The sequence below is a fragment of the Antechinus flavipes genome, chromosome 5, assembly GCF_016432865.1.
Source record: "Antechinus flavipes isolate AdamAnt ecotype Samford, QLD, Australia chromosome 5, AdamAnt_v2, whole genome shotgun sequence".
NCBI classification, from domain to species: domain Eukaryota; kingdom Metazoa; phylum Chordata; class Mammalia; order Dasyuromorphia; family Dasyuridae; genus Antechinus; species Antechinus flavipes.
Window position 1 is genome coordinate 234,923,416 of NC_067402.1, and position 13,116 is coordinate 234,936,531.

Sequence of the window (13,116 nt, forward strand, 5' to 3'; positions counted from 1 at the left end):
AAAGCCTTTGATTCAATTGGAGATCTCTGTCTGATGATCCTTTATTGATTAGTCCAGACAGTTCCCAGCCCCCGGTCAACATTTGCCCACATAACCAGGGGTCTTTTTTTTTTTTTTTTTTTTGGCTGTTGTTTGTTTGTTTGTTTTTTTAAATAACTTTTTGTTTTTATTGCCAGGGTAATTTTTTACAGCGTTATCCCTTGCACTCACTTCTGTTCCCATTTTTCCCCTCCCTCCTTCCACCCCCTCTCCCAGATGGCAAGCAGTCCTTTACATGTTAAATAGGTTACAGTATATCCTAGATACAATATATGTGTGCAGAACCGAACAGTTTTCTTGTTGCACAGGGAGAACTGGATTCAGAAGGTATAAATAACCCAGGAAGAAAAACAAAAATGCAAGCAGATTATATTCATTTCCCAGTGTCCTTTCTTTGGGTGTAGCTGCTTCTGTCCATCCTTGATCAATTGAAACTGAATTAGCTCTCTTTATTGAAGAGATCCACTTCCATCAGAATACATTCTCAAACATCATCGTTGTTGAGGTATATAATGATCTCCTGGTTCTGCTCATTTCACTTAGCATCAGTTCATGTAAGTCTCGCCAGTCCTCTCTGTATTCATCCTGCTTAACCAAGGGTCTTTGCCAAACTTCTAAGCTTTTTTCTTAGTGAACAATAAAGATCCTTTTTTTTGCCATGGATTTTGGGGTTTGCAAATTCTTTCGCATTGTACCTACATCTCTGAGCAGAGGGGATCTCTCCCCCTATTCCCACACCTTAACATTTAGTGGCCCGTATGGGGATTCCCAAGAGCTTGGCTGAGGTAAGCCCCTCTTTTCTGATGCTCCATTCTATAGTGAGGATAGCCCAAACTCCCAGGAAAATTTTGGGTTGTCAAACCCAGCAGAATTCTCTGTCCAGGGATGCCTAGGCTGTGGCATGACTTGATTTGACAAAAAGTTCCCTTAATCAGGGAAAGTTTTTTGTCATATCTTTCTCTTTCTCTCTAGGGACACCTAAAGAGAATAAAGAACTATAGAACTGAAAAATCTGGAGCTTGTGGCAAAATGGGACAGCTCATTTCCTCTATTCCTAAAGATTCTCCTTTAGGCTGTCTCTTAAAAAACAGAGACAAATTCGGCTTGAAAGATCTCAAGACCAAAAATCTCTACTTTTGCAATGCTGCCTGGCTTCAATGTATCTTGGAAAACCAGGAAAATGGCCTATTAATGGCTCAGTTAATTACAACACCATCCAGCAGCTTGATTTGTTTTGCCAGAGGCAAGGCAAATGGATTTAAGTTCCTTATGTCCAAGCTTTTATGGCTTTATCTCAAGATCCTAAATTAAGACAACACTGCAGAATGCTGCTGGTAAAATTTACTGCAAGGTAACTGGAGGTAGAAACCAACATTTTAGATGACCCCCTCCTTTTCACTCCTTTAGGGGCACAAAATGCTCCTGCTCCCCATTGCAGTCCTTATCAGGAGGCCTGCAAATCCCTTCCAAAACCACTCATTATCAAAGAGAGGACCTTGGGTCCCACAATATCCAATCCCACTCACCTCCTGAACCAGATTCTGAGGCCACCCAGCCCCCATGCCACAGTCCTCATACTGGGAGTGGAACTCCTCTTTCTCTTCTCTAGAGATGATTCAGCCACATCTTTAATTCAGGACCCTGATGTAGCTACCCCTTTTAAATTCTGTCTCCTGAAGGAAGTAGCAGACTCCTGGGGAGGGACACTTAGAATACAGGTGCCCTTTTCAATGTCAAATCTTTCCCAAATTAAGGAGAAATTGGGCCCATACTCTGAGGATCCCACCAAATATATTGAGGGGTTTAAAGCCATTGCCCTCCAATTTGATCTTTCCTGGGGAGATGTTAATATCATTATCTCCTCCTGTTGTATCATAGAGGAGAAAAAGAGAATCTGGGATCTGGCCCAAAAGTTTGGGGATGATATGGCTGCCTCCTCCTCTTCTGGTAGAAACTCTCCCTCCCCATCTCCCCCCCCCCCCCCCCCCCCGGAGTAATAGCTGTGCCTGTCTCAGACCCTGGGTGGAACTACCAGGAGGGGAGTAAAGATAGAGACAGAAGGGACCACCCTCTTAATGTGCCTTACTGAAGACATGAAGAATTAAGCAGCAGATTAATTATGACAAATTTAGGGAGATCACCGGAGCAACTGAGGAAATCCTATCCTCTTTCAGGGCCGCCTTGTAGAGGATCAAAGGAAATAAACTAATCTGGACCCCACTTCTCCAGAGGAGACCACAGTCCTCAGCATGCATTTTATTAATCAATCTGCCCCAGATACACAGAGGAAACTGCAGAAGTTAGTCTTGAGGTCCTAAACTCTCATGACCCAGTTATTAGAAGTGGTTTTTGGAGTTTTTAACAAGGGCTGAGCTGCAGCAGAGGAAGAAGACTGCAGGGCCATTGCAAGAAACAAAGAGCAGACCCATCTCTTTATTGCTGTTATTTTCAGAAAAACAGGAGTTCGTGCTATAGGTATAATGGGCAGGGACACAATGGAAACCCTGCCCCGCTCCTGGCCCTTGCCCTGAATGCAACAAGGAAAGGTACTGGAAGAAAGACTGCCTGGAGAAGTGTAGAGCTGCTGCCTCAAGCCTCGCCCTTCTGTTCTCCTCAGGACCAGGAGTGATGGGGCCCGGGGGTCGGCCAGACCCTCCCTTACTCCATTATCACTGCTGCACCCAGGGTTACTTTTTGATACAGGGGTTTTGCTCCGGCACTCTGGTCCCACTTGACCTCCTCCACCCATAAGCTAATGGAAATTGAAGGGAAACTTAAGAACTGCTTTGAGACTTTCCCTCTACCTTGCCAGCTTGGTGACCTATTGTTTACACGCTCCTTTCTTATAATTCCCTCCTGTTCTGCTCCCTTATTGGGGTGTGATTTAATGGTGAAATTGAGCACCCAATTCTCTCTTCTCAGACCTCCAAGTGAACTTTTTGTACTTTCAATTCCTTCACATATTCCCTATGAAATCTGGGAAGAAATAGATTCTTCTATCTGGGATCAGAGGATTCCTGGGAGGGTGAAGCACACCACCCCAGCCTTAATCAAGCTGCAAGACCCTACTGTATTTCTTCATAGACATCAATACCCAGTAAACCCTGAGGCTTTAGGGAAGGCTGCAACCTCTGATTGAGAAATTTCTTAAGTTTAATCTTTTAATTCCCCGTGAGTCTCCCTGCAATACTCCAATTCTTTCTGTTAGAAAATCTAATGGAGATTTTTGCATGCAGGATCTCAGGGCAATTAATGAAGCCTCATTCTGATCCATCCCATCTTACCTAACCCTTATACAATCTTTACTCAGATCTCAGGAGGTTCAAAGTGCTTCTCCACCCTAGATCTTAAAGATGCTTTCTTTTTTGTGTACCTTTATATAAAGACTTACAGTTTTTCTTTGCTTTTGAATGGGCCACGGGAACCTCCCCACCAACTAATTTGGATGGTACTGCCTCAGGGCTTCTGAGATAGCCCCCACATATTTGGACAGGCACTGGCTAAAAAAGTAAGGGAATTGGAGTTGCTTGGCAGCAATGTTATCCACTATGTTGATGACATTTTACTTTGCAGTCCCATCAGAAAGGAGTCTCTAAACGCAGCCATGAAAACGCTAAATTTTCTAGCCTCGAGGGGCTACAGGGTCTTCATACCCAAAGCCCACATTGCCTGCCAGTCTGTCAAATATTTGGGCCACAATCTTATCCCGACTTCTCGCTCTCTGAGGAGAGGAAACAGACCATTTTTGGCCTTCCAAACCCTGCCTCAAAGAAGCAGCTGCATATTTCCCTGGGGATGGCTGGTTTCTGCAGGATCTGGATTTCCAATTTTGGGATTATTGCCAAGACTCTCTATGATTCTATCAAGACCCTGATTATCTTCCTTTTGAATGGGGACCTGATCAGGTCAAAGCTTTTAACTGACCTGAAGGCTAAATTGACCTCCACCCCTGCCCTAGCCCTACCTTAGAAAAACCTTTCACTCAGGCTTTGGAGGTCTTAACTCAGACTCTGGGACCTGACCCGAGACCTATTGCTTATTTCTCAAAGAAACTGGACTCAATTTCTCTGGGATGGGCATCGTGCCTTAGAGCAGTGGCTGCCACAACCCTTTCAATTAAAGAGGCCTCAAAACTTACTTTGGGGCAGCCATTAGAGGTTTTTACACCCCACCTGGCTCAGAGCATTTTAGAAGCCAAAGGACATCAATGGCTTGCAAGTGCAAGGCTTACTAGATATCAGGCGGTCCTGCTAGATACCCCCGACCTGACTCTACAAGTGACCCCCTGCCACCTTGCTCCCTGACTCTACCCAATTGGGAGAAATTATCCATAATTATGAAGAAGCTCTAGATTCTGTCCACTACAGCAGATCTGACTTAAGGGAAATTCCCGCCTTGAGAACCAAAATGGGGAGTGGTTTACAGATGGGTCTAGCTTTCTTGAAAATGAGGAGACAAGGACAAGTTATTCTGTGGTGACTTCATAGCATCCTGGAGGCTGAGCCACTACCTCCTAGGACTTCTGCTCAGAAGGCTGAGCTCCTAGCGCTAACCAGAGCTTTAGAACTGGGGAAGGGAATGAGAGTGAGCATTTATACCAACTCCAAATATGCTTTTCATATTTTGCATGCTCTTGGGGCTATACGGAAAGAAAGAAAGAAGACTTTTGACAGCAAAGAATTCTCCTATTAAATACGCAGGAGAAATTCTACATCTATTCCAAGTTGTCCACGAACCTAGGGAGATTTCAATCATATTTTGTAAAGGACACCAGAAGGGAGATTCACTTCAGGCCAAGGGAAATAAGTTTGCAGATTCAGCTGCTAAAGCTGCTACCCATTCATCCCTGACCATGGCACCTTTAATACCTCACTCTCTGATTCTTATACTCCTTCCTATAGTTCACAGGAAAAAACCCTTACATAAGAAAGGAGGTACATCCTTTCTCCTTCTGGCTGGTTTTAAACACCCTCAGACCAACTCTTAATCCCAGAGGCAAGTCAGTGGAAACTGATCTTACATAACCTGGGGAGAAATGCTCTTCAGTCCCTGATGAAACGCATTCCCACTGGTCACAAGCTGAGAGAAACTATTAGACAGGTCTGCTAAGCCAGCCAAATTTGTGCCCAAGTGAATCCTGAGGGAAATGTTAAATCTCCCCCAGTTCAGAGAAGGGGAACATACTCAGGGGAATATTGGCAAATAGACTTGCCCCCTTGTAGAGGTTTCAAATTGCTTCTGGTCTTTGTTGACATCTTTATTAACTGGGTGGAAGCTTTTTCCTGCAGGACTGAGAAGGTTCAGAAGGTATCAAAAAGCTTCCTAAAAGAAATCATACCCCATTTTGGTCTACCTAGCTCCTTACGGAGTAATAATGAGCCAGCTTTTACTTTTCAGGTAACCTAAGCTGTAGCCAAAGCACTTAAAATCACTTATTACCTCCACTCTGCTTGGTATCCTCAGGTTTCTGGGAAAGTGGAGAAAATGAACCACACCTTCAAGCGAGTCCTCACTAAACTGTGCTTAGAGACTTGAGAGGATTGGATAAGGAGCCTTCCATTAGGACTTCTTAGAATCTAAACTGCACCTCAGGAGAACATTAAGCTGAGCCCCTTTGAACTTCTGTATGGAAGGCCCTTCTTTATCACTGATATTCTTGTAGAACAGCACCTGGTCACTCAGTTTGCCACACAGCTTGGTGCAGTTCAGAAGGAACTTTTTGAATATGCAAATGAGCATCTCCTTAAACCTACAGATAGATGCTCATGCTCAGGTTGCCTCTCCTTACCAGGGACATGGTATACTTATAATCCCGGAAGCCTCAAGAGTCTGACCCTTTAGGTGGAAAGTGGAAAGGCCCATATAAGGTCATTCTGATAACTCTAACATTAGTCAAACTGGAAGGGTTCCCCAGCTGGAGTCATATTTCTAGGATTAAAAATGCTGCTTGTTATCTCTCCTTCAGATACTTCAGAATATTCCTATGAGCTCATAGAGGGTCTGAAGTTTCTCTTCCACAAGAACCCTGAAAAAACTCTGGAGAAAGAAGGCTCTCATTCTAATCTCCTCATCATGAGGACTCTACTCCTGATATTCTCTCTCTAACTTTCCTGGTCTTACTCTGTGAGCCCTTGCCAGTGAGGAGACAACTTTCTGGCCAGACTAAGGAACTCTCCAGATAATGGGAGGGGTCCAGGATTGTTGAGTGTGCCATAATCACCGCCAAGGTGGCCCACAGATTGGGCTTTATGCATTTTTTGCAAAGATTCCCATTCCTACATGTCACCATCTGCTCCCTAGATGCCACCTCATTTGTACTAGCCAACTCCTAGGGGAACTACTCTGACCCAATTTTCCCCTGTTTTCTAGCTGGGAAAGATCTCATATTTACACATCACCTTACCATGGAGACAGTGGTTGTCACTGTGGCCCATAATAGCCATGTTTACATCCCTGATGTTGGGACACTGACCTGTACCACCAATACCGTTGGTGAGGCAAGTGTGACCTCTCTCAAGCCTGCTGCAATTTCACCTTGGCAACTTATACTAGCAGCATAGGTGAGTCACAGGCTAAATGAATCTATGACTATGGACCTCCCCAAAGAATAACTATAGGGTATCCATTCAGGGATTATCCTGGCAAACTCACTCACAATGCTTCTACAGCACCTTCTTTGAAACTTCTTTATAACCGCCTGAAAACTAATGTTCTGATTGATAGAATGTTATGTAACTACAATCATACTTGGGGACAAGCAACCAGGAGACTACTACAGAACAAATCTCAGGTACCATCTGTGTGCCTAAAGGATATGCTTTTCTCTATAAATTTCTCCATTCTACTTCAATGTTTCTAAGGAACCTGTTAAGAGGAATACCTCTGATTGGGACTTTCCCCCACCTGTAATTCTCTCCAATTGATACTTAACTCCTTTCAAGTATTATGGGGTCTTGCACTCTAGGCTACTTAAGTGTTTCTTTCACTGTATACAATGCCAGCATCTCAGACACAGCCTCCACCCCTTCAAGGAGACAAAAGTGGGGATTTGGGGAAAATGTTCTTTGGCACTTAAAGAAAGGTACAGCAATGCTTGTCCCCCGGGTGGGATACTTAGAACATGAGAATATCTTTCCAACCTTACTACCACAATCAACCAGCTGGCCAACAAAACTTCACACTCTCTCTGGGAGATCCAAGAATCTTTGGACTCTCTTGCTAACATTGTTTTAGATAACTGAATTGCTTTGGATTATCTCCTTGCCCTTGCTGTACGTATACTAACAACTCAAGGGAGGTTGAGCTTTATATTGAGAGAATCTTAGAGAAACTGGATGCAAAACATTCATGAGAAACTCCTTATTCCCCTCAGCCCCCCACCAGTCTTCTTCTGAGGGGACTGCTTGAGGGGGGAAAATGATGGGGGTGAACCCTGAAACTATGTCCCCTTTAATCTGTAAAAGAAGGGAGATTTGGGGTCTCAGGCTTTCCCCTAGGAAAGCATACCTTCCCAGATAAGTGAAGTGGCTTCGTTCAATTGGAGATTTTGGTCAAATCACCCTCCATTGATATTTTGGGAGTGGCCCAGATCCCCTTCAGTGAGTTCCCAGACTCTGGGAAAAGCCTTCGATTCAATTGGAGATCTCTGTCTGATGGTCCTTTATTAATTAGCCCAGACAGCTCCCAGCCCCAGGTCAACACTTGCCCATATAACCAGAGGTCTGTTAAACGCATCTTTACCAAACTTCTAATGGGGAGTTTTGCCCACTAAGAAAGCCTCCTTCTTAGTGAACAATAAAAATCCTTTTTTTTGCCACAGATTTCAGGGTTCATGAATTCTTTTCGCTTTAGATCTGCGTCTCTGAGCAGAGGGGATTTCTCCCCCTATTCTCACATCTCAACAGTACTACAGTCAGCTAATAACCTTGTAAATCTGTAGTTCCTGGACATACAATGGTAGCCAGAGCCTAGGAACATGACCTCAAGTCTCTTAGAGAATATAAACAATTTTAAGTAAATCTAAATAGCACAAGAAGATCCATGCAATGGGGAAACTTGCACATGACCCTGGACCATTCCTGCCTTCATGGCTCTGTTTCTAGGTAATATTTGGCCTGCTCTGGGATTAGTGCAATAGCACAGTACTTTGTCCACCCAGGACAATTAACTTCTTGTGAGTATACTTCCTCAGTTAACCTAATAATCCTAATAAAACTTATTAATAACCAAAGAGATATAAGCTCCTCTTTCTTTGATATCTTAGTATTCACTCAAAGAGCATGCCACCATACAATTGATTATATAGCTCTACCCCCTTACACTATATATATTTGAATTCATACCTCCTAATATAATTACTTTATTACAGGTTGTTTCTAATTCCAAATCAAATTACTATTTCATTTGATTAGTTATTAGCTTTTATTCATTATTCTATCAAGGCAGAGTGGAAGCTATTTTGACAGAAACCAAAGCCAGGTACTACTCAACACATTTATCTAGCATTAACTATGGAATCATGTATCTGGTCATAACAGTTTATAAGTAAAGATCAGCCCTGTGATTGCTTTCTCTACTCAGTAACAAAAGTAAAGATAATATTGGTTTATGATCAGAGTCAATATATCTTTTACCTGATGAGTCTCTAGCTCCATTTCAGATCCAGAAGAAGCTTGATCAGTAATCACTAAAGAACTGGTATTATTCTTAACAAAAGAAGTAGCAGCCTAGATAGAGAAGCACAAAATGGTCAAATTTAAATTCAATTTACCTAAAGGCACATTTTTATCACATAATAGGAATTTTTTTTGTCATGAGTATGACTAAATAAAGCAGTAAAATTATGGTACCCAGGAAAATCTGTATAGCACAAATAATTCACCAACTATATTTTAAAATATCTCCCAGTTCTAAAATGTTATAGTACCAGTCAAGTTATGCATGGAATATTAAAGAGTTCAGGAGTCAATTGTTTAGAGCACAGCTCATACTTATTTCTTTCACTCTTAATATTTATTCTATTGTATCCCAGAATCACTTATTCCAAGATTATTTATTATCAGTTCTAGTAGTAATCAAATTCTACATTGCCATACTTTTGAGTGCTATGTAGGACATCACTCAATTAGGTGGTATTTAAGTTTAGGAATTATTTAAGTTCTGTTCTTAGGAGGTCAAGGTTAAAAAGACAAATAACTCTGGAGACTTACTTGTAATGGCTCTTGAAGAAAGTCATTTTGGTTGGATAGTTTCTGTTCTACAGAAGCTGCAAAACATGTAAGTAAGCTACTGTTAGAAGAAATTAAGACTTTATTTCTTCCATCTTTATAAATTAAGTAGCAAGTCAAGAAGGGATATTGCAGAAAGTCCTAGCTGCAGGCGAGATATAGCATCTAATGTTTAGTTCATTAAGGGTTTGATCATTTATCTTTAAAACAAGGAGGTTGGAGAAAGCTTTAACAAAAGGAGGGGAAAGATACCTGCTCCCACTAGGTTACACATTGATATTACAAGGAGTTAAAAAAAAATTGGAAGTAGTATTTTGAACTTTCATAAAAAGAGCAAAGTAGTTAACTATGGTGTATAAACCCCATTTCCCCTATTCCAAAAACTTTTCCTTAAACCTGTTGTTAAACCCCGCAAACTATTGTCCTATTTTCTTTCGACTACCAAATGTGCATAGAGAAAAAAAAGGAGGAAAACAATTCTGGAACTATAATCAAATCAATATTATCACTGCTAGTGAAAAGGTTATATCAATAAAATTATGTTTATTCTAGCCTTAAAAAACAAAGCAAAAATTCCAACCTGCACATTAAAAGATTCAGTCTCAAATATAATCCTTTTTCTGTTCCTCTAAATACAGCAATGTTTATGCTTCTGAGGTTCATAATAACAAAAAAATGGAAAAATAAAGAATGTAAACTATTTCTTGAGGGCAAGAAACTGTCTTGGTATTTGTATATGTCACTCAATGTAGCATACACAGTTCTTTATTCATAGCAAATACCTAATGTTCTTCATTCATTCTTCAGACCCTTAATAATCTACTACTCTGAAATACTACTCCATGGTTCCTTGACCTCTATCATTTAAAAAAAAAATGGATTTCCTTCATCTCTGGCCATCTTCAAATCCCATCCCCTTCCTCCTTTTTTCCCATGAACTTCTTGGTACTGTCTCTAGCTTCAAAGATACTACTCTTTTCATCCCTTCTGCTTTTGTGCTGATGACATATCTTCTTGACCTTTAAAGATAGATATACTCCAAAGTTATGTCCTACATCCTCTTCCCATTTTCCTACATAGTTTCTCTTTTGGTGGTCTCATCTCTTCACATTCTTAGGATGGAAATCACATTCACATTCCTTCAGGATCTACACTCAGATGCCACCTCCTCCATGAAACCTTCCTTGACTGTTCTCTGATCTCTTTTCCCAGAGGAAAGTGCTGTTTCAATTTCTCAGATCACTCTGCCTGGCCCTTTCTCTTGTATCATTACAGAGAATTTGTCTTTCCCTTTCACCATCCTCATTATATTTTAATTCCTTCAAAAGTAGAGCATATGTTATACCCAGGAGCATGCAGAAAACAGCTCAAACCAGTTTGTGGGAGTCAACAGCACACTATAAATCAGGCCTTAATTTACTGTTTCATTGATAATCCAGACCTAAAAGTGATGGAGAGAATGTTAATAATGCAGTTTACATACAAATCTACCTAACCAGCTCTACCTAACCTCTCTTCAGATTTCCAATCTCAGTTTCCATCAGCCTTTCATATATTTTCAATTGGATGTCCAGTACAGTTGTTGAGTAGTTCAGTTGATTTTAAAATAAACAAGTCAAAAACTGAGCTCCTTATCTTTTCCACTGAACCCCATCTCTGAAAATTTACTCTTTATTGCCAAAGACACTACCATCCTCCCAGTCTCCACAACCTTGGTGAAATCCCTGAGTCTTAGGTTTCACTTGTCAAGACCTATTTCTTTTGTTAATATCTCTCAAATATATCCCCTTGTCTCTTCTGATGCAGGCCTTCATCTCCTCACTGCTGGATTATTATAATACTCTGTTCATTTAGTTTGCCTGCCACAAGTCACTCCTCTCTCCAGTCCACTCCTTCAATCAACCAAATTGACTTTTGTAAAGAACCATTCTGGCTGTGTCATCCCCATACACCTCCATGATCAAACACAAAATTCTGTTGGACATTCAGACCTTTTATAACCTAAGTAAAGGTCTACCTTTCAAATCATTTAACATCTTATGTCTCCCATGTACTTGGTCCAATAACACTGGCCTGTTTGCTGATTGACAAGGCACTTCATCTCTCATCTCTGGCCATTTTCTCTGACTTTCTTCTATACTTGGAATATTCTCCTTCCTCCTCTCTTTCCTGACTTCCCTGACTTTCTTCAGGTCCCAGCTAAAATCCCCCTTCTATAGGAAGCTTTCTCAATCTCTTAGAGTGCTTTCCATACATTCATTACTGCCTATTTAATCTGGACATAATTTATTTGTGTATATTTGTTTGCTTGTTATCTCTCCCATTAGATTTTGAGCTCCTCAAGGACAGGGACTGTCTTTTTTTTTTTTTTTTTTTTTTACCTTTCTTTGTATCCCCAGCATTTAGTGCAGTGCCTGATACAAAGTAGTTGCTTAATAATATTTATTGACTGACTTAAAGTGTATTGTGTGTATTCTGCCCTGCTACCTTTAGCAAGTTTTTTTTTTTTTTTTTTTTTTTTTACCAGCAATGCCACAAGACTCAGATGACTCTGGAGAATAGAATGAGACTGACAACACTGCATAGCGCAGCCCCTCTCATAATCCAATTCATTCACAAGTGAAGCCATCACCTTCATGATGTCATTGGTCCTCTTCAAGAACAAAGAATGAATAACCAGCACATTCTTGGTTATAGTTATCTTTGTAACCCCAGTGAACTTAACACAGTTCCTTGTACATAACAGACAGTAATGTATTTGTTTCATTGTCATAAAAAGTAGAGTCTGACTCACTTTGAAAACCAAAATTTAATGGCATTCAATTTTACAAATTATAATATTAAATACATCCAATTTTTGGCTAAGCAATTTGATCTTCCTACTAAGTTTAGATATATAAAACAGTTTCAATTCATCCATAATAATTTTTTAAGATTGTAGGGATGCAAACACACAATGAAACAATTTCTGCTTTCAAGAAGCCTACATTCTAATAAAAGTTTCACAAATATCTTAAGATTAAAATTACTGCTAATAGAAAGCCAATTTGACAGAATATGGAAGTAAGTATTCCAAGAGAAGCAATAAAGCGATGCTTCAAATATTGCTTTGCTGTACCTTCGAATTATATAACAGGTTGCTATATTTCCAGCAAAAAATTGTTTTAATCTATTACCTAAATGTCTGTTCCTACCAGATTTCAAGGCAGGCACAGATAACCAGTTAGTTTTGGAGCAGTATTTTCTAACAGAACCATTCTTTAGAGAAAAAGGGTGATTATAACTAAAGGTTTGAGACTGATCACATACCTTCAGGACTATCTGGAATAACTGAAGGCAGTTGTGGTGAAGGAAGTGCACTTGAAGGCTTGTCAAAATCCAAAACTGATTCCTTACGTTTACCATTAAAAAAATCACAACAAAATTAAAGATTATGTAGTAGAATCAAATATCATTAATTCATTTAAAAGTTCTGTTACCAATAAGCAAGGCATAAGCTCAAACTTGCTCATAAAATCTATAGTATTTTTACTTGGAAGCTGTAGTAGCATCTTAACTTAGATTTTCCTACTTTCTGTAAAATACCTTAACCAGCTTTTAAAAAAATTCTAGCCTAAAGCAGCTGCCAAAATAAATGAACCACTTTCTATAAGTATATGGAATAATTCTTACTTGGAGAACCAATTTCCAAAACATTATCTTTACATGAAAATATCTTAGCCTTCATTTTTGAATGGTAAGCCTTCATTCAAATAAACTAAGAGAAAACCAAATTTATTTTGTTGCAGACACATAATGGTTCATGTTGAGTTAATGATACTCTTAAATTTGAATTGTTAAATTAAATTAA

The 13,116-nt window shown here is 40.1% G+C and overlaps 1 protein-coding gene across 5 annotated transcripts in view; it reads right to left on the bottom strand.

Moving 5' to 3' along the window:
- Positions 1-13,116, bottom strand: part of CAPRIN2 (caprin family member 2) — a 72,868-nt gene that overhangs the window by 18,604 nt on the left and 41,148 nt on the right. For all 5 annotated transcript variants that reach the window (XM_051962779.1, XM_051962778.1, XM_051962777.1 and 2 more), the window contains exons 11-13: positions 12,576-12,657; positions 9,249-9,304; positions 8,673-8,765 (exon numbers count right to left, since the gene is read on the bottom strand). In XM_051962779.1, coding sequence (XP_051818739.1) covers positions 8,673-8,765; positions 9,249-9,304; positions 12,576-12,657 — 231 coding nt within the window. The remainder of the gene's footprint in view (positions 1-8,672; positions 8,766-9,248; positions 9,305-12,575; positions 12,658-13,116) is intronic.